This window comes from Anopheles moucheti, chromosome 3 (assembly GCF_943734755.1).
Source record: "Anopheles moucheti chromosome 3, idAnoMoucSN_F20_07, whole genome shotgun sequence".
NCBI classification, from domain to species: Eukaryota; Metazoa; Arthropoda; class Insecta; order Diptera; family Culicidae; genus Anopheles; species Anopheles moucheti.
In genome coordinates, this window is record NC_069141.1 from 46,758,152 (window position 1) to 46,786,128 (window position 27,977).

The 27,977-nt window shown below is 39.9% G+C and overlaps 2 protein-coding genes across 2 annotated transcripts; both read right to left on the bottom strand.

Moving 5' to 3' along the window:
- Positions 1–1,239: 1,239 nt before the first annotated feature.
- LOC128305325 (uncharacterized) lies at positions 1,240–2,386 on the bottom strand. The gene is made up of 3 exons (XM_053042712.1): positions 2,242–2,386; positions 1,590–1,763; positions 1,240–1,436 (listed from the first exon to the last, which is right to left on the bottom strand). The coding sequence occupies exons 1-3, from the start codon at positions 2,384–2,386 to the stop codon at positions 1,240–1,242; spliced, it is 516 nt and encodes a 171-aa protein (XP_052898672.1).
- Positions 2,387–7,328: 4,942 nt separating this feature from the next.
- Positions 7,329–27,247, bottom strand: LOC128305324 (filaggrin). The gene is made up of 6 exons (XM_053042711.1): positions 27,130–27,247; positions 25,983–26,188; positions 20,921–21,131; positions 20,532–20,846; positions 13,025–20,461; positions 7,329–9,423 (listed from the first exon to the last, which is right to left on the bottom strand). The coding sequence occupies exons 3-6, from the start codon at positions 21,008–21,010 to the stop codon at positions 8,899–8,901; spliced, it is 8,367 nt and encodes a 2,788-aa protein (XP_052898671.1). The 5' UTR covers positions 21,011–21,131; positions 25,983–26,188; positions 27,130–27,247; the 3' UTR covers positions 7,329–8,898.
- Positions 27,248–27,977: the final 730 nt, after the last annotated feature.

Genomic DNA, 27,977 nt, shown 5'->3' on the forward strand with positions numbered 1-27,977 from the left:
CCCCAATGCAGACCGTTCTTCTGAACGTGCTGCAGCTTGCACCCCACACCGAAAGCCCGATCGAATCGACCGTTTAATCACCTGCAGGTGGTTTTCAAAACAATACGTAGAAAAACCGTCTAGCGGTCCGTATTTAAAAACGTCCTTAGCAATGTGCTGGAGATTATGGACGTTGCTGGTGAGGTTCTCACGGCCATAAATCTCCCCATACTGCTGAACAAAGCTGTTCAAAAAATCAGCTGCACGATCCCAATGTCTTTGATGATACGTGGAAGAAAATATAGTCACTGCACAAAAATAAAGCAAAAAGTGACTATATGCCTCCACGCTTAAAAACTCTTCCATCAGCACTACACTGGCGTAATGAAGATATGATCGAAATTCCGAACCCTTCCAAAAACGTATCACATTTAACCCTCTAAGTTTACGATTAATCTCAGAGGGCAGTTGTACGTTGGTAAGGAATTTCGATATCCACATTTTTGCTGCAGAGGACAAAGGAGTGAAATTGGAATACTTATTTTCCACTAAGTATAATAGGTGGCGACGGGTCACTCCCAGATCGCATGTATGCAGACGATCGCTCGTTGGCACGTTCTCGATCATGTCGAAACCCAGCAAGTCTTCTAAGGGCGAGCGCCATAGTTGATGATGACCCGGACATTCCCTCGCTCGAAATCCTGCATCCGTCCGTAGGGGAGCACCAACCGTGTCGAAAATCATTCGGTGAGCATGATATTCGCCGACACACGTACACCTCATACAGCCGTGATATCCATTATAGTTGGTTGTTGCTGCAAATCCCAATGAGTTAGCTTGTTAATGAACTGTAAATGTTGTAAATGTTGTTTGTATCATACAGACCTTTAATGAACGCTCGTGCTGGAGAATCGGCAACAATAGCGCGAAGCTTCAATTGCACAACTTTATCGCAGAGCTGCAATCCTCTCTGTTGAATCGCATTCAGCTCTTCTACCAACGGCCTCAAAAAGACTTGCAGGCTGGTTGGTTTTTCCGGTCCGCAAAACATTGAAATCATCATGATTGGGGCTTGGGGGAGCTCTACCACTTTCATTAGGATGGGCCACAGCTGTGTTGGTGCACCTTTATGAAGGGGAAGCCCGTCAGTGGACAAAATGATGGTTAGTTGGTCCGTTGGAGGAACAGTTGACCTAAAATATAATATAATGGACACATGATTAGGAATACATTATTGCTGAACATATTGCAAATATTTACTTACTGGAAGTAGCTGTTGAGCTTATTCTCAATTCCTTTGTACCAAAACTCTCCCCCTTCAACGGTTCGTATCTCCTGGCTGATGGTGGTTGATGTTTTTAACAGCGTACGTGAATCCTTGGGAAGCGGAAGGTCGGTCCATTGTCTGAAAATAGCCAAAATTTCATTAATTGATGAACGTGGTTGGTTATGTACGACTGCCCAATCTTTTAAGCAATCGCTTATATTGCGGTGGTTTCTACAATTATGAGCAGTCGTACATTCGCCAACAACATCTTCATTGTCGCTATCAGAAGAAAGGTTACTCGCGTAATCGTCCTCTTCGACAATTTCTAAACTACTATCTAAACTAATATTCCCACCACCTTCTTGATCTACGCTATCATCTAAGTCATCTAAAACTGCATCCCCATGAACACCACCACCAGAAAGATTAAAACTAATTTCGCTTGTGACGGCCGGGTTTGCAGGCTGCGACGAATCTTCTATCTCCTGGTGTTGATTGGCTCCCTGCGACGTTGAATCTGTAAAACGGATTGAGTTTATTAGTAATCCTTTATTGCAATATAATGATATTAACAAAACTTAACGGCTAATCGTAACAAGGTTTCTGTTCTGCTAAACCTTAGCAATAACAAGCACACGCAACAGTACAAACATGACCCGATGTTTTCACATTAAAGCCCATCGTTCAGTCACTTTTTTATTTCGGTGAGAGTGGGCAATTCAAAGATTTCATCGTGCGCAAATATTCTTTCGAACGCACGAATCGTATCGAACCGTACTTTCACACAAAATGTTCTGCCGGAAAACACCGGTAGGATGCTCAAGCCGGTCAGCCGGCCGTTACCTGGGGATCTCCGGGTGTAATTTCACAACACATACGAAGGCAAAGAAGGAGAATTCTTTCACTATTTCGTCACTGCACTGAATTTCACACACTGTATTACACCAAACAATCCTAAGTGTCCAAATTAGCTAAATAATTAAGCAAAAACTTACCGCTATGTTGAGGCACCAACCGGCTCGTTCCCGGCACTTCCGCATCCTGGCTTTCTTCGCGATGGTGCTCAGAAAATAACTCCTTCAGCTTCTTGTTGGCCCGATTCGTCAATTTGCGGCTTCTCTTCAACGGCAGCGAAGACATTTCGATAGATTTATTCGCTTTTCTTTGCTGGTAAAATTTCAAACACACGACCGAAATCAGTTGAAAGATGAAATTGTGACAGTAGCGCCGATAGAAAATGTAAACATAGATGAAGCGTCTTCATGGTTGCCGTGTCGCTACACGGACGATTACACACACAACCACATTTCACGTTTCGAAAAGCAGTTGGTCACGCATACACATACAGTTTCGAGCGATTCGAGTATGGCTCGAGCAGAGTCGAGCATTTTTTTCTACAATTATAGCGTTTATTTTAGACCAGTTGTCAATTGGGCGCGTATCTCGGAGACTGCCTCCCAATTGACAACTGGTCTAAAATAAACGCTATAATTGAAGAAAAAAATGCTCAACTCTGCTTGAGCCATACTTGAATCGCTCGAAACTGAATGTGTATGCGTGACCAACGACTTTTCGAAGCGTGAAATGTGGTTGTGTGTGTAATCGTCCGTGTAGCGACACGGCAACCATGATGACGATTCATCTTTGTTTACATTTTCTATCGGCGTACTGTCACAATTTCATAATTCGTTTGATTTTGGTCGGGTGTTTGGAATTCTACCAGCAAAAAAAGCGAATCAAATTTATCGAAATGTCTTCGCTGCCGTTGAAGAGAATCGGGCCAACAAGAAGCTGACGGAAATATTTTCTGAGCACCATCGCGAAGAAAGTCTGGATGCGGAAGTTCCGGGAATGAGCCGGATGGTGCCTCAACATAGCGGTAAGTTTTTGCTTAATTATTTAGCTAGAGTGGACACTTGGATTGTGTGGTGTAATACAGTGTGTGAAATCCAGTGCAGTTACAAAATAGTGATAGAATTCTCCTTCTTTGTATTCGTATGTGTTGTGAAATTACACCCGGAGGTCCCCAGGTTCCGGCCAGCCGGTGATTGAGCAGGAAGACAAGCTGTCGATGGTGCTGCAGCGATTCTGGATGGTGTTATGTTATATGAAGAAGATATATTTGATGATGTTTGATGCTGGTTCTGGATTGGATGGGTTTTTAACAACAGGTGTTAGTTGATAAATTTCGTTTCGTTTTTGCGAGTTTTGGATAACCTTTTTTCTTTTTTATTTCAGAATTATAAGCTGCCGGTGGTGATGTTGTTTGCTGCGAAAATCTATTCGCAGTTAATCGGACTGGAATGATGCTGGATTGAGCTGTTCTGGAAGTTGCTGGCTTGGAGATTTTAGCTGAAGTTTCCATCAAAGCTGTGAAGATAAATGTTAGTTAATACGGTATCTTTGTTATCATAAACAATAGATTAACTTTACCATTATTTTTTATAGGAATGAAGGCTGACGGTTCTGCAGTAGCCAGTACTGACGATACTGGCGGACAGGATTTAATCGTCAACTGTGCCAACCTAGCCGCCAACGCAAGAAGCAAACAATCCGGTCAATGCCTGCGATACCGATTCCCGAGACATTTTTCCTACAAGCGAATGAGAGTAGGTTAAAAATCATTTTCATGTTATTAATTCACCATAATTTTACATACCTTTATGTTTTTCTTTCAGCAAAATGTTCGAACAAAATGGATACGATGATATCCCAACCAATAATAACTGGATTTAGTAATAAAATGTAAAATATCACAAAGCGGTTTTAAATTAAAATTTTACGATTTGTATTTGCGCTGTCAATGCGCCTTTGGCTTTTGACAGCTTGGATGACAATGGTAGCGCTAGAAGAACTGCATGAAAGCAAGCGTCGAACTGGTATAAACGTGCCTTAAACGTCTGCGATTTAAGGCACGTTTAAGGCGCCACTTTAAGGCATCGAACGCTCGAAAAACGCCTCAATTCTGCTATAAAATGTCAGTTGGGCTGTAGTTACTTTACCCACTTTGATCCAGACTGTAAACCAAAGTGTATAAAGATCAGGTAGTCTCAGTCATCATCAGTCAAACTGCGCGCTCTTAATTTACCCATTCGAGCAGTTTCATCAAGCTGTATCATTCGCTCGTGTGTGTGGAGGCAGTGTGATGGCGTCCCAGCATGCATCAAATAAAACAATGTTGTTCATGCTTTCATACGTTTTAAAATGCTTTTCAAACATTTGAAAACATTCACTTTACCCGTGGTGCAAGCTTAGGAAAAGATTTACCCTTAACTTACCGCGGTAAATTAAACATAAATCATAAATTAATAACGTAATATTGAATAATGAACTTGAGACGACCAGAACGTCCTGGTTAACTAGGACACGAAACGCGCCGCCTAGGGAGATTAGGATGTGATGACAAGATGTTAGTTGGGAAGTTTATCGGGTCATGACGTGAACAATGATGTCATTATTTGTACGTAAACCCATACAAGGGAATTAATAAACTAGAACAAAAGGACAGGAATTCGCAAAACAACTACTTCGTGGAAAAAAGGACACACATACCTACACATACGAGGTGACAGATGGTCCAAAAAACGATATAAAAAAGGTAGGATATCCATACTGCAATCAGTTAACGTTCTGCACTCCGACGGGGAGTTCCGTCTAATCCTCGATCGAAGTCCAAAGTGGAAGATTTGTTGAAAAACGTGTGCATTATACTGTGCAACCAGGAAGGTTCAATTATAAGTAAGATAGAATTTCGGTTCGGAAGCCTAAAAACTATATATGATGAATACTGAAGATCTTTGAGATAATGGAAATCTTGGATGCATCAAAAGGCAATGTTTTTTTACAATTTTGAACATTAATTTGTATATGTACCAGTAGATTTTAAAAATGATGCTGCAGTTGCCTAAACCCAAGAGGATTCTGATTATCCGGGTGCCATTTAACCGGATGTCTGATTATTCGTGCAGCCCGGAAATGACAGTTCCCAAGGAAATTTGACATATTTCGGCAACACTGTTGTCGGAAAAATTGAAAGACCCAATAGTAAATGATCAAATGAGCTTAAATTCTTAACGAAAACAACTACATTTCCCTTTGCAACAATAAAATACGCTGGGAAAATAAATTATACTACAAAAAAAGTCTTATCTATCTATCATCCTTTCCTCGATCTCCCCGCAATTGTCCCTGCGGTTTTGGTTTGGTGGGCTCTCTGTAGATCGTGCATTCATTCGGATGATGTTCCGACTCATGTCTCACATCATTTCGCTTTGAATGGATACCTACAGCGAATTAATCTGGCAACGTCAATGGTAGAGTTCATGAGGCTCATTTACCGCTTTGCGCGAGATAACGGCCTTTTCCTTTGAATCCTATCCTTAATTTCCTTATCCCTTTTTAGTCCTTCCTGTATTATATGTTGTCTTTGTCGATAATTGTTTTATGTAGTGCCACATTCAACCAATGATAGCACCAAAACCGCAAATAGGGGGACAGATATATAAGTGTATACTTGTACTACGTCTGAACCATTTGTTTACTGTTTTGTTTCAGTCCCATCAAGGCTCGGCCATTGTCGAACACAGAATGTTGTTCGAGTGAAGAGCGACGCAGTCGCCCATCAGTCGTACCATAAGCAAATAAAACAGATATTGACAACAGGCAATCAGAACAGGCACAAAATATTAGAACAGACATAACGAATACAATATGCCCGGGATAAGGCACATTGCAAGGAGGAAATGCCTTGTAAGATTTACATAACTCAACACAAAGGTGTTGGCAATACAGCAAAAGACGTTGTATTGGAAGAAATAAATAAAATAAATAAATCGAAATCAGCATTGAGAAAAAATCCGTTTCGCGATATTGTCCGCAGTCATCGAACACTTCGAGTGGTAGCTTACACTCGTTATACACGCTTACAATCGCAGTACTCCGATGTCGACTTTCCGTTGCGGTGGTATTGGGTGGCTTGCAAGGCTTCTCCCCAACCAACACCCTTTCTTGTTGGAGGGCCTGCGCTTCCCAGTCCCGTGTAAAGCCAGGATATAACTGAAAGAGTCAGTCGCCCCTGACATGGAGAACAGACGCTGACACCTCTCCCTCTCCCCAATTTAGCCATATCACCCATCCTCCCAAGGGGTTGGGTTTCTTCGTATACCAAAGCTCAGATATTTGAAGAGAAATGTTACCGCTCTGTACGCCGTGGACGTATTGGATAGTAGTAGGGAATGGAGAGCCAATACCATCTTTATTTTATTTTTTTTTTCGTTAAAACGGCCTGGCCGTATCGACTTATTCTACCACGTAGCCGGATAGTCAGTCCTTGCTACGAGAGATTGGTCCGGTCCGTTCGTGGGAAGACCGGCTCAGCTAGCATCGTGCCACCAGGTCGCCCCATATATACCATCTTTATAGACGCTTAGTATCCATTCCCGTATCAGCGATACCCCGCTACTACACTGTCTACAGAAAAACCCTGTCGGACTTGTCGGAAGGGAAGTAAGAGAGTAGCCCAGGACTGAGTTTCCTGGAAACGGATATGTGACCTGGCCATCAGTCAGCACGACGTGCTCAACTGCGAACGAGCCACGAAGAAAAAGAATACTCCGATGTCGATGGTGCTCCAAAACAAGATCCGAAATGCTGTCGGAGTCGAACTCGGTTTCAGAAAAGTGATTTTGGAGTGAATTCGTTAATCGCCAGAAATTGTTAATCGCATTATTGTTCTTTTTTGATGAACTAGAACGAATCGCGAACCAGTTTGGTTCTCTTTCAATTTAGTACAGCAATATGCGACATACCAATATATACCTCGGCGGCAATATGGTTCGTTCAGCGAACTAGTTCTGCACAGATATATTTAGGATCGTTTTTAAGTTTATTTCACTCTTTGTACGAAACCAGTTCGTTCGTACTTCTCAAAGAACCGCAAGAGCTTCACGATTCCGTTTTTTTTGGCACAACTTTAGTTTTGCATCACTAATGAAAAAAAAGAAAAGTTGCCATTCCAATTTCAGATTTTCAATCTCATACGTTTGAGCAAACGACAAAATTGATAATTTCCTTGCATTGTATGCATTCATTAATCAAAACGGCATTATAAAGAGTGATTCACTATGTTTTATGATATTCATTCATATATTTCTGACTTTCTGGTATGTAATTGCTTGGAGATATCGCTGTATAACTTTGTGGGTCTCTCTCTTTCTCTCTATCTCTCTCTTTCTATCTCTCTCTCTCTCTCTCTCTCTCTCTATTTCTCTCTCTCTCTTTTTCTCTGTGTTTGTCTTTATTCATTTCGTAACTATTTTTACTGTCGACAGGGATCTGCTTGAATGGTATCGTCAATTCGAGCAATTGTGCCACATCCCTCTCCATTATGCACACAAAAATTATTTCACATAATGAAAATTGTAGTAAAATTACTGCAAACTGCTATTTTTTCATACACACACCTTTTATCTGTGCAATAACATAATGGTGCGAGCATTTTGAATTTGATAAGAATAAGAATATCTTGATGTTTGTCACACTCAGTAACACCATGCACCATTTGACACGCGTGTCATATTTTGCATCATTGCAATGTGTATTTATTATTATTTAATAGATAATTACTAAACATAACGCTAGGCTTTGCTTCTTCTACATCTTAAGATATCTCGCCGTGATTTAGTTCAATATAAAGAATTATTTTCTACGCCGTGGTAGCATAGGCAATAAGAAAAGCATAATCGACCAGTGGTAATATATTTAACAGTGCTCGATGATTCCACTAAAATGCATCACTCCATCTATGGTTCACATACACTACCGTATTTTTGTGTGGAGTTGTTGAATGCTGATGCAAAACTATTCACTTATCTTGCATTTGAACATTTCCAATTGTAAGCTGTCGATATCACTGATGTTCATCAAAAAGGGTTTTTTTTGTATACTCTACGTGTGCCTTTTGCGTTAAATTTGGCAAAAAAATATTATGTTGCTCGGTCATCGGCGTACAACACTCCTGGACAGTATGCAGTTATGGATGAATAATGTTTTTCGAAGCATTGTTGAATATCTGTATAGGATTCTAAATTAGAGATAACTGTTTCCGGACATTCCTCGAAGCATAGGCTTTGATGCCACACTTGCATTTCCATTCAATGCCGTATTCTAGATCCAAATTAACGTGTTATATTATAATCATACAATGATGCCCTTACCAGTTCAAAGTTGTTAACGAATGTTTCGTCTATGTTTAGAATTTTCCCTATTATTTACCACCTTACAATGAAATTCTGTTGCAACTCACTAATACAAGTGTACGAACCAGCTGCATCACCACCCCATTTATAAATTTCCGTCAATGGTTATGTTGTTTAGCGATAGACGTAAGTAGTAAAAATCTAAACTAGGTATTCGCTAAAATTAAAACGCGTTTCAGATCTTCTTGTTGAAGAATATAATATAAATAAAAAGTCTATGACTTGTCAATCTTTTTCAAAACTATTATGCTAATTCATACTCGGTACTCGATCGAATAACTGCCATTCTTGTGTATTTCACAAATTCTGAAAAAAAATCACTGCGATCGTCTAATGTATTATGTTTGGATCTCGAGAAAAGCTAAATAACATATTTTATATATCTTATCTTGTTGTTTAACTACGATTTCCACCGTAAAAATGTTTGTTAGAATTAATTACACCTGGTGCAACGTTCGATGGCCCACCTACACCACCAGTTTGATGACCTGCATTATTTCCGACGTTCTGCTGACCATACCCGATCGGACGATTACTCCTTTGCTGATGATGCTGTATACCTACGCTTTGCGCATGTGCGAAACTTGTAGGTCTTTGAATTGGAGACGGATACCGCGTGCCAGAAACTCCCGACTCTTGAGCACGTATCGAGCTAGTGCCTGTGTTTCCGTTTCCTCCACCACTAACAACGAGACTCCCATTTCCAGCGGTGCTGCTCACACATCCTACTAACTGATTGTTTCCTTGGTTTAAAGCTAACACATTGCGACTGTGATTTGATAAGTGTGGGTTTGTTTGGGAACTTTGTTGACCCCCGGCTGGCGCTCCCGTGGACAATAAAGGTATCTGTTGAGGTGGAGCAGACTGTTGTAGGTTTGAAATTTGCGGTTGATGTTGCATTAGTTGATTTTGAAGTTCCCACTAAATGTGAATTAAACAATGAAAGAAATATGTCAGGCAAAAGATCGAATAACCATCATAAGACGTAAAACGTTTTTCCCCCCACAGTCATTGTCCTATAACATATTTAAATAAAAACGCAATTTACAACTATTAATTGTATTTTTATTTACGTAGACCTAATTTAAATCGGCTACATAGATATCCAAAATCGCGAAAGGGAATGGTTGAGAGGGATAAATTCAAAGAGGGGAACGTGGATGACACTCAAATGCATTTCTAGTATTGTCGTTAATAAACCAAAATTGCTTTGTTATTAATCAAAACAAAATAACACAAACAGATCAAACCCCCAGACAAACAATAATTCATGTGTAGCAAACTATGAAGGAAAACAAACTAGGACGAAAATTAAAATTAAATTGTTGATGCGGTGCCCCTTCTATTGTATATTGAGACACAGTCTCTCTCTCTCTCTCTCTCTCTCTCTCTCTCTCTCTCTCTCTCTCTCTCTCTCTCTCTATTCCTCTCTCTCTCTCTCTCTCTCTCTCTCTTTCTATCGGCAAAACAGCAAGCGAAGTAGGCTTAATTCTGGTTTTATTGGATTACCCGAAGCTTGATAGTCAGTTCTGCGTACAAGGGATTGGTCCGAATGGGATTTTGAACCGGCATTGCCCCGAGTGAAGATCGCCCTTATTACTGCAAAATTTTAAACCGAAAGTCGTGTTTCTATCACATGGTATTCATTTTTATCGGCGCACATAGAACAACTAATAACACCGACAAAAAATGAATTACGAACAATTTATTATTAAGATAACGTCTTACAATTCAAGCCAAATCTTAATTAAATCATCACGTTTTTACTTGAAGATCCACCTAAAATTGTACTCACCGGGATAGAGCGTACACCGAATATACAGCAAAAAGAAGCAAACGGGATACGCAACAATAAAATTGATTGATACAAAGGACATCAATGCATCAATGGGTTCGAAATCCACCTTGCTACCATCCTTCAATTCCTAACTTCGGATTTTAAGAGACTGTAAACGTATGTTTCAAAACTTATATCGTTTCTTAAAATCTACCCATGAATTTCTTACTTAAAACAAAAAAAGTAACATTGACTTCAAAACCATGAACTCATTTGTGAAATACGTGAATTTTATTTTCCTCTAGCTACGGGAGATTAGTTCGAATGGGACGTTGGTCCGGTCCGTTCGTGTGATGAAGACCGGCGCCGTTACCATCAGCCAATTTATCAAATATTTGCACTCCGAGAAGTAAGCGAACTACCGAACCGCGGGGTGTTGTATTTATAGTGGCACGGGTCTTCACTAGACAGGACCGACTAAAATCCCATCTGGACTGTTGCCCTGTATTAGCTAGGACTGACTATCCGCCTACGGTGTAAAAAATAAGTCGATATGGTCTGGCCATTCTACCGAAAAAAAGTAAGCTAACTATCCACATCTTCGTAAATGGGTTTACCAAAAATGATTCCACGACTTTTAGCCGGTTATCCGCCGTGCCCGATGTAGTTAGGGGATATAGGGTTAGAATCAATGATGTGTAAATAAAAAAACATGAATAACACTGTAATATCACTGAGATAAGTTCAATATTCATCGTGCAACGTTAAAAGTTATCTCCAGCATTTGTGTCGAATCGAAAGTGATTGTAATTGATAAATTTTGTTAATATTAATATAAAACTAATGTACTAACTAATACATATAAAGATTTACCTCAATACCCTATACCAACCTCAACAATTGTAGTACAAAGCTCAGCAAATAAAACAATATATTTATATATATATATATAATTCACGCAACATACAGCAACAAACTTTAAATTTTTATGTAACGAAATGAATTTATATAGCTATATAGCAAATATAGCAACATATTTTTAATAGATTCTTTTAAGTCATGTTGGTTGGTTGTTGTTTGTGGCCTCTGCCCGACTGTATATTGTTGATTTCAGTCCTGAAATAAGTTGTGACATATTTTTTTTATATATATAAAAAAGGTGTATGCCATATGTTAAGAAATGCAAAACTGTATTTTATACTTTCAGTTACGCCAAAACCCAAAAAACAACATTCAGTTTTATAGCATTGTTGAAGTATTTCCTTTGGGAGCGAAGAACCAAGTGAAAAACAATTTCTCAAATGTTTCTCTCTCTTCTTGGCTTCACGACCTTCTATGAGGTCATGCCTGTCATTTCAGGCCTACTTGACTTAATTAATGACCACGTAGCCGGATAGTCCGGACGGGATTTTGGACCGGTCCTGTCGTGTGAAGATCGGCGCCTCTACCAATACTCCACTGGCCACCCCTGGCCAAAACCCTTTTCTAATGTTTCTTATCACTGAATTTTTAACAAACCAACATTGAATTAACGCAAAAAAACTAAGATAAGCTGTTGAAACTTTTACGTAGTTTGTCAATTTGTCAATGTCTAATTTGGCCGTTTAGATTCTAAACGCTATTGAATTCGTTCATCCCAGACGAAAAGATTGACTTACAACACTGCTTGAATGGTACTTCAAGCTAATATTCCAAACACAAAAAGACAGATTTGAACATCTGATAGTTAGCAGATACAAAAATATAGATTAATAAAATCTTTTTCAAAAATAAGGTTAACCTTTAAGTTAGTTAAAAACACCAAACAGATCAACAAAACGACGCAAATGTCGATTCAAGTATTCGAAAAAGCGGGTTTAAATTTGTTGTTCCGTGGTAAGAACTGCTAACTCTTCAATTTCTAAACGAGTAAATGCTCTTTAATTCGTTTGTAATACGAATCCTTTTAAGTTCCTTTTATCTTAATCTGTTTTCTGTCCCAAGTGTTCTTTAACCTATTTAAGATTCCCAGTAGTACACACTCTAAAAACCGAAGATGATTGAAGAAATAATTGCTGAAGACGAATAAAACAAAATGTATTGGGATGAGGGTGTAGTGAAATCAAAGGCAAATAATAGCTTTTGTGAAATTCGCAGCTTCCATTATCTCTTTTATCGCTTACAAAGTTTTAAGCTAATCACAAAGAAGTCCTTATGTTCCAAATTCTTTGGAGACAAAAACACATTCAATTATTGCTTTACTCTGGTACTTTTTATGAAAATAAATAAAAATTTCTTGTCATCTCAAGTAACTCATGAAACGATTGATCTCTTCAGTTTTTTTTCGGGAATATTGTACAGACCATTTTCTAATAGTAAAGAAGTGCATTTTACACACAGTTTATTGACGTACTCCTATACCATGTTTGAATTTTTTTTTGTAATCAAGAGCAAAAGGTAAAATAAACATACAAGCCTTAGATATATTAATTATGTTATAACTGACGTTGCGGGAGTCAAAACGAATACGTAGAATGTTACCAAAATTAACTATACCCCGAATAAACGTAAAAACAGGGACTGGGTTGATAGATAATGCACAAAGACAACTAGAGAGAAGCAATTATAATAAGCTTCATCATCCGTCAACTAATGCTCAGGTTTTTCTTACTACCCTATTCTGTATACATGACCGTAACTGTATGTATAACATTTGAATGCAGGCATAGCTACAGCCTACTTGTGATAGAATGAATAATAACTCACAGTATCTTGTTGCTGTTGCTGTTGTTGCTGCTGGATATGGGATGATTGTGGCGATTGGTTCGATTTTATGTAAGCAGCAGCATTGGCCCCAGAATGTTGCGTGCTATTATTCGGTGCTCCTCGATACTGTTGTTGGCTCATTGCTGGATTGGTTGCAGCCAAAAGTGGCGAATTTAAGAACTGCGAAGAATAGCTGGGCATCTGCTGCTGTGGTGGCGGAGGCTGTGGAGTGTTGGGAGGATTCTGCCCACCATGGCTACCAAACATATTAGACGCAACTGCAGCTGCTGGTATACCGTACGCATTTTGCGCGGCAGCGCCGGTTGCTCCAGTTGTGCCAAAAAATGCCGTTTGATTACCCCCAGAGTTTGAATAGTAATTCGCTGCAGAATTTTGCAGTGGAGGAGCTGGCGGGAACATATTTAGATATTGTTGACCGTATGGTGGTTGGCTAACCGATCCACCACCGTTGGGTTTGGGTTGCCCGATAGCACCGATCTGTTGCGCGGTAGATTTTACCGACGATGACATCAACGAACTATTATTTGATGATATTAGCATTGTGTTTGGGTTTCCCATTTGAGTTGTTTGGTTGTATGGCGGTTGAACCGAGCCCATGCGAAATTGCGACGATAAACTTTGGAACATCTCTGGTGTAGGTCCTGCTTGCATGTTAGTTGGTGTGGTCATATACGCATTATATGGACCACCAGTACCGGAAGTGCCATAGTGTCCCGGGAATTGTGAAAATTGTGAACGACCGCTTGGTTCAATTTGGAATGCATTGTATAATCCACCTTGTGAATTCATGGCAGCAGCTGCAGCGACTGCAGGTGAATTATATAACACCGCTGGTGGTGAAGGTATAGCAGACACACCATATTGAGCCGGAAAAAATGGTTGTGGAGCAGAAGGTATGGATCCGCTTTGCATTTGTGGAGGAGGCGATAGGCCTATGCTGCTGGATTGATGCATGCCTCCACTGTTATTTTGTTGGGTGGGTTTTACCTTGCAAACATTTACATTGTTTGCGGCAACTGCCGCTGCCAGCACATCTGCCACTGGATGTTTGTTTAGATTCAGAGACACGGCTACTGCTGCTTGATGCTGCTGTACACCAACAGAAGTAACATGTTGTTGCGATTGTTGTTGTGTCTGTTGTTGGTGTTGCAATGTTAGTGATTGTTGATGATGCGATTGCTGCAATTGCTGCGGATGTTGTTGTACTGTATGTTGCTGCAACTGCTGTTGAAGTTGCGACTGTTTATGTGACGGATGTTGCTGCTGATGCTGATGCGGATGTTGTTGAGACTGAGAGAGTTGTTGTGGCAATTGTTGCGATAATTGTTGTGTTTGCTGTAGCGACTGCTGCTGCTGCTGCTGCTGTGCCTTCATTTGTGACTGGGTTTGCGGTTGCGATTGGGTAGTTTGTGTTTGCGATTGAGTTTGTGATTGTGATGAAGCTTGCGTTTGCGACTGTGACTGTTGTGGTTGAGTTTGTGATTGCGTTTGCGGTTTATGCTGCGGTTGCGATTGTTGATGTAGCTGCTGCAATTGCTGAAGATGCTGAGGCTGATCCTTATGTTGTTGCTGTTGACGTTGCAATTGCTGTGTATGTTGTAGTGCGTGCTGTGACGGGTGTTGCTGTAACGGTTTTTGTGGCTGCTGAGCATGCTGTTGCGAAGACTGCTGCGAAGATGATTCCTGAATGTTGTGTGGTTGTCGTTGATGCTGTAATTCTTGTTGATGATGTTGCTGCTGCAGTTGTTGCTGTTGCTGGTGTGTCTGTTGATGGGGCTTTGCCGATTGCTGTTGCGAATGATGATGACTCAGACTATATCCTCCATTAGAACTGTCACTGCATTCATTACTGAGAGTAATCGTGGAGTTAATGTCGCATCCACTGTTAGATCCTGCGGAGCCGGATACATTACACACACTGTTGGAATTATTGAAATGGTCCACTAAGGAATCAGATTCTGACCCAAAAGCAGCTCCATAAGACGAATGCGTTCCATGCGTCTGGTGGGTGTGGTGATTGGTACCTCCGGGATGAGGATGTTGATACTGTGGCTGATGGGATGGGTGATGTGGACCTCTTACGAAGCTTGATTTCAAATGAACATTGCTACCACTGGCAACGTTTCCGCCTCCGCTAACTGTATGTTCATTTCCAACATTGACACGATTACCACTACTTCCGCTTCCAGTGTTCACCACCGTTCCGGTTTGTTCTGGTACAGTTGACATTTCCCAAACCTTTTTTACACTCGCTATTTTCATGTTTAAATCGGCAGTTGAAGGAGAAATCATATTTTTCACAGACACAGCTACTCCACCATGGTTACTATTACCCCCATCTGCTTCCATTGATTTTGTTAAGCATAAACCGGCTGATACTGATGATTGTTTTTTAATGCCTTTGTCGCCGTCAATTAAATGGCTAAGATCAGTCTCAAAAGCATATGATTTAATATCCTTATAATCGTTTTCACCTTTTTGAAATGGAATTCCTTGAAGCGAACTTGGTATCATGTTGCATGGTTGTTGTTTTGGAACACCAGTAGAAAGTAAAGTTCTTTGAGAACTACCCACGATGTTATGTTGCAATGCACCATCGTTTGCTGTTGTAGCAGTTGTCGTAGTTATCGGACGATGAGCTGAGGAGCTGGATGTAATAGATTGTTGTGAATTCATTAGTGCTCCTACAACACTTGCTGCCCCAGTAGTCATTTTGTCGTTCATAAAACCTGTGTTTACTTTTGATCCAAAATTTGTGCCACTATTGCCACTATGCTGACGTCTCAAACTAGCTGTAGTGGTATCTCCGCTAACTCCTCCGCAATCACCAACTACCGGGCTCGGAGAATTTCCACTCAACACAGCAACGGATACGCCTGATTTATAGTTAGTGTTTTCAAATATTATCGTATTCACTGGAGGAGTATTGCCATCTAGATTATGCTTATCATTATCAGTCTTGGCATTATTTACTGGGGAAAGCGTAGACAGCTTTTCTGTTGTCGATTGCTGTTGTTGTAGGTGACACGATCTTTCTCCTTCAGCGGATACTACTGTTGAAGAACGTGTAACTAATGTTGCTGCTGTTTTATTTCCACTATTGGTAGTATTCATTAAAGTTGGAACCATTTGATTGGTATTTGAACCCGAACCAGATGATATATCAGTTATAGTATCAGTGTTAGATGCCTTTGCTCCTTGTCCTCTCGTTACAGACTGCTGCTTGCGCGTTACCAATTGGTTGATGGAACCTCCTCTAGTATTTCCAATATTAGATACCGTAGTATTGCCTTGTAAAGCAGAATTACCCTCTAATGAACTACTATTCCCACTATAAATAGTTCCTGGTAAACTGGATGCGTGTTTAGACTGTTGCTGCGATGCTATAGAACCACTACTTTTCGTGGTGATCGGTGTTATGATGCTTTTCGTTTTTGTCTTCGTATCGTCTACCATTGTTCCAGATTTAATGGTATCGCACATATCACTAGCTTCCATGCGATTATCCGTTACACAGGACCTGGTACTTGACTTTTGAGATATAAGATTATCCTCTCTCGAATGAGATTCATCGTTACGAACTTCTGTTGCACCAGGGGTTCCTTCTCCTACTATCGCATTTTTTTGTTCTTGATCGATTGATGAAATATCCTCCGTTGCCTTGCTACCATCAGTGAAAGGAATCGATCTTGCACTTTTTTGAACAACATCCCTTGTTGGGGATCCAGCACTAGTACTGCTATTGAAGCTTTCGCCACCACGATGTTTTGTATTTCTATCATCACTATTACCTATACTCCCACCGAATGGACTTTTTGAATTGGGAGGACCATATCCTTCAATTTTTTTACTTATGACAGTGCCCTCCATTGATGATACGCAACCAGAGAAGGGCGCTTGCAGTGGCTTCTGACGAATATTCGTATTCGAAGAACTAGCAACGGCTACATTCGAACCTACATTCCCACCACCTCGACCACGTCGTGATGGTTCCCCACGCGGTACAAAACCTTCCTTTGAAGCCGTCCCAGCCGCATCTGAGCTTACCAAACTCTGTACAGTACTTCCAATCATGGAATGGTTGTAAATCTTTTGCTGCAAATGATGCTTTGATTGATCATCATAACCTTCCTCAGAAAATTCAGACTCGCTCCAGTAATCTTGATTGTAGATACGATTTCCGCCACCAACTCTACTTCCACCGCGAGATCTGTTCCAATTGTTTGTTCCGCCTCTAAGAGAAGTTCCGCCTGTTACATCTGCGCGATGGAATCCACCGGTGTAACTACCACCACGAGATCCGCCACGGGAATCATGTCTTCGATTATCTCGCGAGTGGTGTTGGTTTATCAAAGTCAAGCCTTTCTTTTTACCACTTTGTTGCTGAGATGACGCACCTGCGGGAGCTGTGGATACAATTTGTTTCTTATCATCTGTGCCGGGCAATTGCCTTGACTGATGCGTATCCATATGTGCTGCATCTTTTGAGCATTCATTTACACATGACTCCAAATTCTCTTTCATACTTGTTTCTACAGCCAAAAACGTGGATGATTCTTCTGGGTGTAATACTTTGCTAGATTTTTCTGCAGCTATATCAACCTTATTACCGTCAGGATCCATTGTCACAATTAAACTATTTGCGTTACTATTATGTGATGTTGTAGCACTCTCAATTGCTGCATGTTCATTTCTTTCAATTCCTTCATTCTTCTGATTTGATTCACAATCGACACTCTTCATTATCCGTTTGCTGGACATTTTATCTTCTTTCATTACGTCAGATATTTGAGAAGCCGCTTCGTTTACTCGAAGCAATATCTGTTTCGGTTGTTCGCAATCAGATCGTAACGGGCGCTCGCTACCACTGAAAGATGCAGGTGACGACGCTGAAGAACCTTTCTCAACTTCCGTATCCCATGAGGTTTCTCGACCATAATTTCTAGACATTGTAACAATGCTACCAGAATTGTGCGTGGATGATGATGCATGCTGAGCGTGATGAACAACATTATGATGATTTTCATCACTTGATACACTCATTTTACGATTAGATGATTCAGATAAGCTGCGAACCAGCTGTGGTGTTGTTACACGTCCTCCAGTATTCTGCTTGACGTGATTGTTAACAGAAGATTCTGGACTTCCTCCAAAAGCAACATTGAATCGATTGTTATCTTCTGCAGAATCTGGTTTTTCTTTTGTAATAGTTTCTCGCTGATTATGTTCACGCATTTCATACTGCTGTCGTTGACGTTCATCACGATCTCTAACAGGAGCGCTTCCTGTTGTCGTAACACTTCGACGCGAACTTGACATTGCGTTTGCGGCAACGCCGCGCCCGTATGTTTGTTGGTTATGAATGAATCGTGGATCATATTGTTGCGCAAACGGAATAGTACTTTTAGTTTCAATGCCAGAATTCGTTACTGGAGTACCAGTGCTTCCAGACGAGTAACTGTTAGTATTTCGCGATAGAGTTGGATTATTAGTCGTATTATTCGTCGTTGATACATTTGTACCAGATGTGTTTCGTTCAAGTTTACGCTTCTGGAACCTTGGAGGCAAATTTGATTGAAAGGTTTTGGAAAATCCTGGCATATCCCAATTAGCACCAGTGCTTCCACTGAGGTTTCCTGCTTCGCGATCATGTCGTGCTCCACCAGTTCCAAATTCGTACCGTATTTCTTTCACATTTGCACGTTCACCACTTTTTCCTCGAATTTTTATAGATATTATACGTTCGCTGGAGTGTTCAACTGCACTTTCAATGGTTTTCTCTTCTTCCATTCTAGTACCAAGCAAAGGGGTGACGACATTGCCAGTAGAAGATATAGATACGTTCATACCGCCACAGATATTTTTATCAATATTACCGGGCCTTCCTTCCAATGATTCGTCGTTCTTTTTCCGACTAAGTTTCTCCTCCAGTTCTTGCAATTTTCTAGCAGCTGCCTGCTTACGTTCGATTTCACGCTTTTGATCTTCTTCCCGTCGCTGCTTTATACGCTCCTTTGCTTCTGCTGCATCTAAGCCTCCTGCGACAATGTTCACATTGATAACACCGCCTTCCGCACCAATTCCACGCATACCGTTATTGCCGTTTGCTTGTATTAAATTGGCTTCTTGAACTTGGTTTAGAGCTCGATCTCTGTAAGCTTCGCCAACATTCTCCTGGGTACGAACATGTTTATCCGTAGTATCAACTACTTTCTCATCTACTCCCGTAGTATTTTTGTCCGAAGCCCCCAAGGTGGTATCTTTTTCTTTTATAGCAACTGACGAAGAGTTTAACTCTGATTCGTCATCAGAAAATTCTAATTTCTGATTATAATCAAACTCGTAATCCTTTGCCCATCCTTCATCTTTAGCGATTGCTTCCAATCTTTGTAATTCTTCATCGCGTATAATTGGTCGTACCACAACCTCTTGCTCCGCAAGAACGCCTGAGCCGTATGGTGGATGTACATTACGATTATCATCAGGGAATCCACCAGGACTACCAGCATCACCAGACACTACATTTCCAGTTCCGCTACTTCGCACATAACCAGCTGAACTGTTGTAACTACCAACATTTCCACCTGTCGTGCTACGATTAGCATATCGAGGCTGTTGATTTATACCTCCACGACGGTTTGCATGCTGATAATTATCATTATAACCGGTCCTTTCAGCGCTTCCTTCTCTAACAGCATTGCTGCTTGCACTGCTCACTCCACGAGCCACTCGCCCCCCTTTAGCTGAAGGCATTGAAGAAAAATAGTTTCCACTACCAATACGAGCATTTTGCTGAGAATGCATCGTCAAACCTGATGACTGCTTAAGCGGAAACTGATTTGAATTTTTTGTTACAGTCGCCGTTGCGTTACCCAAACTACTACTGCTGTTACCAGTACCCTCATTGTTACCATTTTTTTTGCTGGTGCCACCGTTACCACTGTTGTTACTCATCTTACTGTTGTCCAGGATGTTGATGTTGTTGGCGCCGAGTACATTATTATTGTTTTTGGAATCAATGACCATTCCTGATGACGAAACTGATGACAAAGCGGGCAGTGAAGCAATTCCTCCTTCGCTTTCGTTTCCTGTCAAACCACTGTCGCTTCCTCGTTGCATAAACGGTGGTAAAAGGGCCCTGAACTGTGGGGGCAACGGTGGTGATTGGGAAGACGCCGTCGTGCCTTGACAATTGTTCGATCCGCCTACATTGTTTCCACCATCGATGTTCTCTGTTGCGATATTGGAAATAGTTCCTCGACCACTCGAACCTTTTTGTTGAGTACGACACACTGTGTCGTTTTGGTGCCTTAAACCCGACTGAGAACTTCCTGGGTAGTGATCTTGGAATAGTTGAGATTTGCTGTTGATATTTCCGCCATACGGACCACTGCCGTCCAGGGAAGGGAACTCGTTCTGTATGATGTAAAAAAATGAATAAAATTACTTTCTTTTAAACATGATGCTATTATTATTCTTACTGTACCGTATTCCATGATGATTCGGAAGGTTTCAAATTATTCAGCGACGATGTTTGATGCTGAATGTTGCTGTTAGAAATTGATGGGTTTGGAGAAACTGTGATCTTTTCTGTTAAATCGCTTGAGCTCTTGATGAGATTTTGTCCGTCGTTACAATCGCTAGTCCAACTACCACATTGTTCACCAGGATTACCAACTTCAGCCTTCAAGGATGGAAGATTTGCCGGTGGACGACGAGCGGTGGGCACCTTTCCCAAGCTTTGCATGCCATGCTTTCGTGGCGCAGCGCTTTTCTGGGACGATGGTTCTAAAGATTCGCCCTAAAAAGGAAGGTATAGTATCAGTACCAGCTAATATGAAAAGCGCCGTATTTTCGTATGTAATGCAATCTTACTCGGCTGGTTATGTAGAGCTTATTGATGTCTAAAGCTGCAAATTTGGGCTTGGCATTACGCTCCCCCCTAGTTCCCCCCAATGTGCTCATACTGCCAAAAAATCTTCATTAGCAAAAACAAACAGTTTTGTCACTATGTATAGTTGTTTGGTACACTGTTTCTTCGCGTTTTGATTCTCTTTTAGTGTTGCGTTTCAATCCGTGACAATACCTGAAAGAATAAATATAAGAAGAAACTTAATAAATGTTCAAAAGTCACCTAACTGAATACAATGGCTATACTTCTAACAAACATAGCAAATACAGAAAAATAAACCAATTTTGGGTGATACTCAATGGATCGCCTTTAACGATTTTGACAAGGCATTGAAAGATTCATAATTTCTCTACTGTCATGCTTATTGTATAAACGATAAGATGGTAAGATGGCTTTTTTGGTCTGTGGATAAGATAATAGAAAAATTACGATACGTAAACCATCGTTTAATCGATACGTCATCGGAGCTTTTTCTTGAATCGATTTGTACAAAACTAGAAAGGGTCCACATAAAACCTTCTTCTTCTTAAGTCGATAACTTGATCACCCTATACTCTCCGTGGTTGGATGTACAATCAAAGGTGTCCTATCATAGTAAAGGTACGGACTGGCATCCATTGCCAATTTAGGGGTTCCGTTAGTATCCGTTTGGTTAGATACCACGAACAAGGAATTATATCCCTCACAACGGGAACTGACCTGATAAACCCTGTAATACCGTCTACGATTCGTACGAATCCTCCGACGCAGAGAGGGTTATCGTTCTTCGTTTTAACTAGAACATTTTTAATATCATTATCTATGCAAAAATACTGTTGTTGTACGAGGACTATCGGCAGCTCATTCGCATATGAAATGAATACACTATTTTATTATATCATTACTGTTTCCAGATAATATTAATACCATACCCGTGTATACCACCCTAAATATAGCACCATCTCGATTTTTTTTGACAAATCTAGTAAAAAACTTATACAAATCTGTTATAATTAGTTACAAAATGAAATTTTCGTGTATAACACAACCATAACGCTACTTGTCGCCATAAAAATCGGGAATGCAAAAGTGGTGTAATAAAATGGCAACGAAAATATCGTAACAGAACATGGGGCAAATGTTCCATAAGGAGCACTGAACAACTTTGTTTTATCAAAAATCAATATGTTTATTAACAGAAACGGAGACCCGTAATTGTCAAACAGTTTTTCGTCAACTGGTTGTAACGGAAATTATGTATATATTATACTTCAGAAGAAAATCAGAAGAAAAAAATAAGTGTTTCTGTATAAACGGGTGTATAACGAGTGTCTAATTATACCGTATTTTATAGTGCGCACAATATTTCAAACGAAATGTTGATGAAACTACTATCTGCGCACTATATTCGGAAGTGCGTATTTAGGTGCGCACTGTTCTCGATAAAATGCAATACATACTACACGAAATTGACAGTTGCAAAGGAGATTTGACAAAGCAATTCAAAGCATCTTGTATATGGCTTAGCGGGGAGGCTTGGTGGAGTATTGGTAACGGTCTTGAAGTTGTTGTACCAACAAAGAAGAAAATATATTATCGTATCACGAGATTTAATACTTATTTAAGAAATGCAATATGTTATGTAGTACAAAAATAGTGTAGATGTAAATTATTTTTTGTAATAATCAAATGTAACGTATGTTTGTATAAACGTACGTATAAAATGTAACGTTTGAGGGTTTTTCGAAAATCGTTAGTAAGAAATTCAACTCTACAAACAAATGTCCGTGAAATGACAAATTTTTAAAATCCGCATCTCTGTGCATCCGTGTAAGTCGAGAACTAACTCACGTACTCTTATAACAACCAAACTACACACACAGTTTGACAAGTCGTCAGATTATGGCACAGCCTGCATAGTATACAGGTCGATGTATCAAACAGATCTTATTCGCCATTTTGAGCTTGATTTTAATATTAAGATGAAAAAATGTCTACAAAAACTAACTAACAAAATACGCACAATTCGTAGCAACTGTGGCGGATTCAACTACTTGAAGGCCATGAGCGGCATGGTATTGGCGCCCATCAGTAGAGGGAGGCTCGCCGAACTTCAAGGGACCTATTTTCTCTCTTACCTCCTGTCAAATGTCAAAAAAGTTCCCACGACTACTTGTCAATTTACTCTATATGCATCGAGCTGTATACTATATAGACTTTGGAAGACCGGGTGGATTTATCCTATGTAAATTGACAACCAAATCCAGGAAAAACAATTTTGCATTTTAACAGGACGGGTTAAACCAAATTGCTTGGGAATATATGTAGTAGCCGTTGATTGCTTCATCAAAGTTATAAGTTTGTGAACATATTATCTGCTTATAAGTTCTCAGAAAAACGTCTATCTGTGTGATTGGCATGTTAATTATAATAATATAGAGAGATATTTAATAAAGATAAAGAGATATTTAAGGCACTGAGACTAGAGAATAGCTGTTTCGAACTTGGCCGCGAATGTGCTGATCTGACTCATGTGCTGTGGGATTCGCTGACAAAATGCGTCCCGTAGAAAGTAAATTGTGCTACAAACAAGAATACGGATAATTGAATATCCGAAAACAACAAATCGCTTCTACACTGTACGTTAACTGTAAGTTTTAGTTGTAAATTTTATCATCATGTCGCATTAGGATGCGGATTTTCTCCCGTTCTGTAAAATGTGACATTCAACTTTGATTTAAAAACAGGCTATAAGATCACCTGGTCTTCATACACTTTATGTCAATCTCTTTATACAATCGTTTGTATGCATTGAGGAAACCAAAACGCCAGTTCTTGAATTACATTTTCTACGATGAACGTGCATTTACGATTTCATATTACTACTACAACACGCCTTCTATGACTTTCTCACTAAAGATATAGTTTTCTATCGATTTACTTCTCCAGTAACAATCGGCGAAGATTCGTAGAAGCCTGTTTCGTTTAAGTTTGTGTTTTGGGTGATGAACATCAAGCCGGTGGGCATTTAATTATTAACCTTTTTCTACTATATACCAACCATGCCCTATAGCATGTTTCGATCCATTAACGTGAATTTCTATCGTTCGCTTAATTTCCGCGTTCGAAGCACCAATTTTAGGTCGGTTGTCCGTGCATCAAGAAATGCCGAAATGGCCGAGTTTCTGGCAAATTACGAACCTATTCAGACATCGTGAAGACACTTGTGATCGTTTCGTCACATTTACACTTGCCCATTTACAACAGTATCAATCACTCCATGACGGTTCCTCATATTCAGGCACAATTTGATAATCAGCAGCAAATTTTAGGGAAACAACAGCACAAATCATTCACTGATTAAAATTTTTCTCCAATACATTGAATTTGCAATAAAAAAATATGAGACCCCTTTTGGCACACACGATGGTATCGCCAATATTGTTTTTGCAAGACTGCTATGATGGGTCCGCTACCAAGAGATGTCAAAGAGATTTAGTTCAGATTTATTAGAAAATCCAGACTATGTCCAGTATGTGATCTCCGTCGTAAAGCCTAACTCTGTTATATTCAAGTCGATTCTTGCATCTATCATTAGAAATATTTTGGACTAGAAAAAAAAAATAAAATCTTAAGTACGCTGCATAGTTCTCTTGCGTAGGGCCGATTTCTTCTTCTTTGTCGACACAACAACTTTACCTCAACCTCAGCCTCAAGAGGTCTAGGCCTGCCGTATCTGGCTTTCTGAGATTTTATTTACCCGAAGCTGGTTAGTCAGTCCTGCGTACGGGAGATTGTTCCGGATGGGATTTTGATCCAGTCCGTTCGTATGAAGACAGGCGTCGCTACCAACATGCCTTTGAGGTAGCATTATAAATTGAATTAACTATTGTTTTCGGTTTCACAATGATCATATTTTGAAAAGTGTCGCGGGCTCCATTGGGCCGCATCGAGGGCCGCAGTTTGGAGACCCCTGGTCTTGACGAATGTAAAATTTGCCACCGTTGGGAATGATCTGTCAACGTGAACAAAAGGAATCTGTTTATGAAGGCAATCTGCGTCGAAAATTATATCCTATATATAAATGATATCAGCAAGCCATTCTTAAATTTTCTTGATGATCTTAACGTAAAAAATCTTTAAAATGTCATATTTTGTTTTGTCCTGCCAATTCATCAAGGTGTGAAATTCTATAATAGCGGAAACTTTTTGTATGCCGGTTTCGTTGTTATTGATAAATATTCACGCAATGTATTCTTCTTTCGCCGTAAATTATGAAATGTTAGTTACAATCAATTTCTCATGAGGAAGTCTAGCACTTAACTTTGTTGCCTTTTTTTACGTTGAAAAGAAACATCAAATTTAGTCTTCGTTGGATGACAGTAAGTGCGACTTAGGCCATAGAGTATTCGAGGACACTCAAGTACTCGGAGCCTAGTTTGTTGGTCTGGAAAACGCTGTTCGTTATTCTTAAAGTAAATGCTTTACGAATCTCTTCAGAATGATGTTTTCTAACTTGAAATAAGATCTCTCCCATTACTTTAAAGAAACGACTAATTTACTACTGTTCATACGTTCCTACGTTCCTACTACAAGTTTGCAGCATTCGAAGGACCATTCCAATAGCTACGTAACTATAGTATTATATAGTTCTATCGCACACCTTACAAGGGTTGCACCATAATGTCACATTGCTATCGTTAGTAAGTAACCCAATAACACAAACCAATTTTTTTTGTAGTGAAACTCATGCGTTTTCCTAGCCTTTTCTTGCTTCACAACATTTAATTCAATAATCATCTTTTCTCATACTATTTTTCTTATTTGAGCACTTCTTACAGTGCTATACATGCTCTCACCAAACTCTCTGCAATGATAGAGATATAATGTGGTACTTCTTTTGCACAAACACTTCAACAATTTCAACAAGTAAACTAAAACACTGTACCACTGAAAAAATGTACAAAAGGTGCTAGCATTTACAATTACAACATTTACACCATTCCATAACAAGAATAATAATGCTAAGCGAAGATATTAACTCACCTGTAATACTCCCCGTAATTTGACCAAAAATACTGAATTACGTCGCTTTAGTTACTATGGAATCTTTCAAACGCGTCAAGCGAATGCGGCCGGCAGGAATACACACTATTAAAACACCAATTAATGTTCCGTTGTTTCTCAAGTAGTACCAAGGTGGCACAATGCACGCTGCAGCATACGTGTGTATCCAATAGTATTAGAGAAAACTGTTCGAAACGGAACAAAGAATAAACATTATTTGTAGAAATGTACACGATGATGGTTATATTACGAAGCAAAGAGAATGGTCCATAATGTATGTGACTCAGCCTTGATCCAAGAGAGATTTTGTTGATCGAATCTAAATCATTCCACTTTTCTCTCCTGTTTTTGATCTCTTGATTCCTTGCTCGCTTGCTCGATTTGGTGAAAAAAAATGAATAACTTTTTCATAGATTTCACTACTACCCACGTAGTCTCACGTAAACGTTCTACCTCATCACATGGACGATGTGTTGGTTTGCTTTCGCAAAATGTACCTCTTCATATGAAAAAGGAAGGGGCATGCAGTGCTTCAATGTCTATCTCGCTTTAAAAACTATACACAAAATATCAATTTGGCATAATATACTTCACCAAACCGAACTATTCATTGCTGTACGCATTATCGCTGATATTGTAGGTCCCAACTAGTTCCATTACGTTCCATTTTATAGGAATCTTTTTCCGCAAACTTTCACACACACACACACACACCCGCCATGAAAACGCCGACGTTTGTACTCTGAACATAAAAGAATTATCACACACACTTGCACATCCACACGCACGCACGCACACAATCGAGCACTGAGTCTGTCGCAAAGCATTCATGGACGTTCATTTTGCTACCGAGCTACATTATGGACTTTTTCCTTTTTCTTCAAGATTTCGATGGTGGCGGAACTAATTTCACTGCGCACAATGATCGTCCATCCCAGCAATTCTGGAATGCAAATGTTGGTCGAAAAAATGACCCGCAGCGAATCCAAGTTCGTATAACATGTTAGAAAAGCAAATTTTAAGCCGACGAAAACCGATTCCGTTCGATTTGACTACGACTGTCTTGATATCCGAACTCCTCCCAGCACTTGCTTCTGATCAAGACACGTAATATGTGAAAACTTACTTTACCCAACGTTGTTATAAGTCACACTCATCCGATTGAACGGAAGATTACGTTCTGAACTTTACTTTTACGATAACAATTTTTCTATGAAACACGCTTTTTTATTCGCCTTTTCCTATTACAGCAGCACGGATCGCAAAAATTTCTAAAATGGCGTTTATGAAGCCTTGGCCCAACACGGTTTAGCTTCTGACATTTGAAAATCAAAATCTATAGAAACAGGGTGGCGGCTGACCTAAGGTGTCATTTGGAGCTGTCATGCAACGGAGCGTCGATGTTCGGCATTTGAACTCGACCATTACCGGATTACAGGTAGAACACGAGATACGTGGTTCCTGATACGCTTCGGAGATACGCGGTTTTAGAAAATTTTACCGTTGAACTAGTTTAAAGCACAAAACCTATGGAAAAAGATGAAAAATTGGTCGAAAGTACTGACATTCCCCGATACACACGGTTCGTCTTATAGAGGTTGTCCCTGAAATGCACGGTACTTCTTATACGCGGATTCGGTGGTAAAGGCAGTCTTCGAGATACGCGTTTTTTGGAATTTTGACAGCTGGGCTAGTGTATATCACAAAACCTGACAAGAAGGAGAAAATTTGGTCGAAAATACCTTTCTTTATCTTATAAAACATTCGTCGTTAACTAAATTTATTGCATTCTTTCTAAAAATCATCTGATCGCTGATTAAATTAAGTGCAGAGAAGGAAGTCGACTCTGTGACTTTGAAGTATAAACGAAATTGCACCAGGATTCGACTTACGCGGACATACGAGTTACCCGGATTTTTTACCGCGTTATAGCGGTCCGCTATAATAGCGTGTCTCGGGAACTGCCTGTACTAA

Excerpts from the sequence above, each read along its gene's own strand:
- LOC128305324 (XM_053042711.1), bottom strand. The coding sequence starts at position 21,010 with ATGAGCACATTGGGGGGAACTAGGGGGGAGCGTAATGCCAAGCCCAAA. Across the intron at positions 20,847-20,920 it reads AGCTCTACATAACCAGCCGA|GGCGAATCTTTAGAACCATC; the intron begins GTAAGATTGCAT and ends CTTCCTTTTTAG. Across the intron at positions 9,424-13,024 it reads AGCAACAGCAACAAGATACT|TGGGAACTTCAAAATCAACT; the intron begins GTGAGTTATTAT and ends ATTCACATTTAG.
- LOC128305325 (XM_053042712.1), bottom strand. The coding sequence starts at position 2,386 with ATGTCTTCGCTGCCGTTGAAGAGAAGCCGCAAATTGACGAATCGGGCC. Across the intron at positions 1,764-2,241 it reads GTTGGTGCCTCAACATAGCG|ATTCAACGTCGCAGGGAGCC; the intron begins GTAAGTTTTTGC and ends TCCGTTTTACAG. Across the intron at positions 1,437-1,589 it reads AGAAGGTGGTGGGAATATTA|TCGTACATAACCAACCACGT; the intron begins GTTTAGATAGTA and ends AAGATTGGGCAG.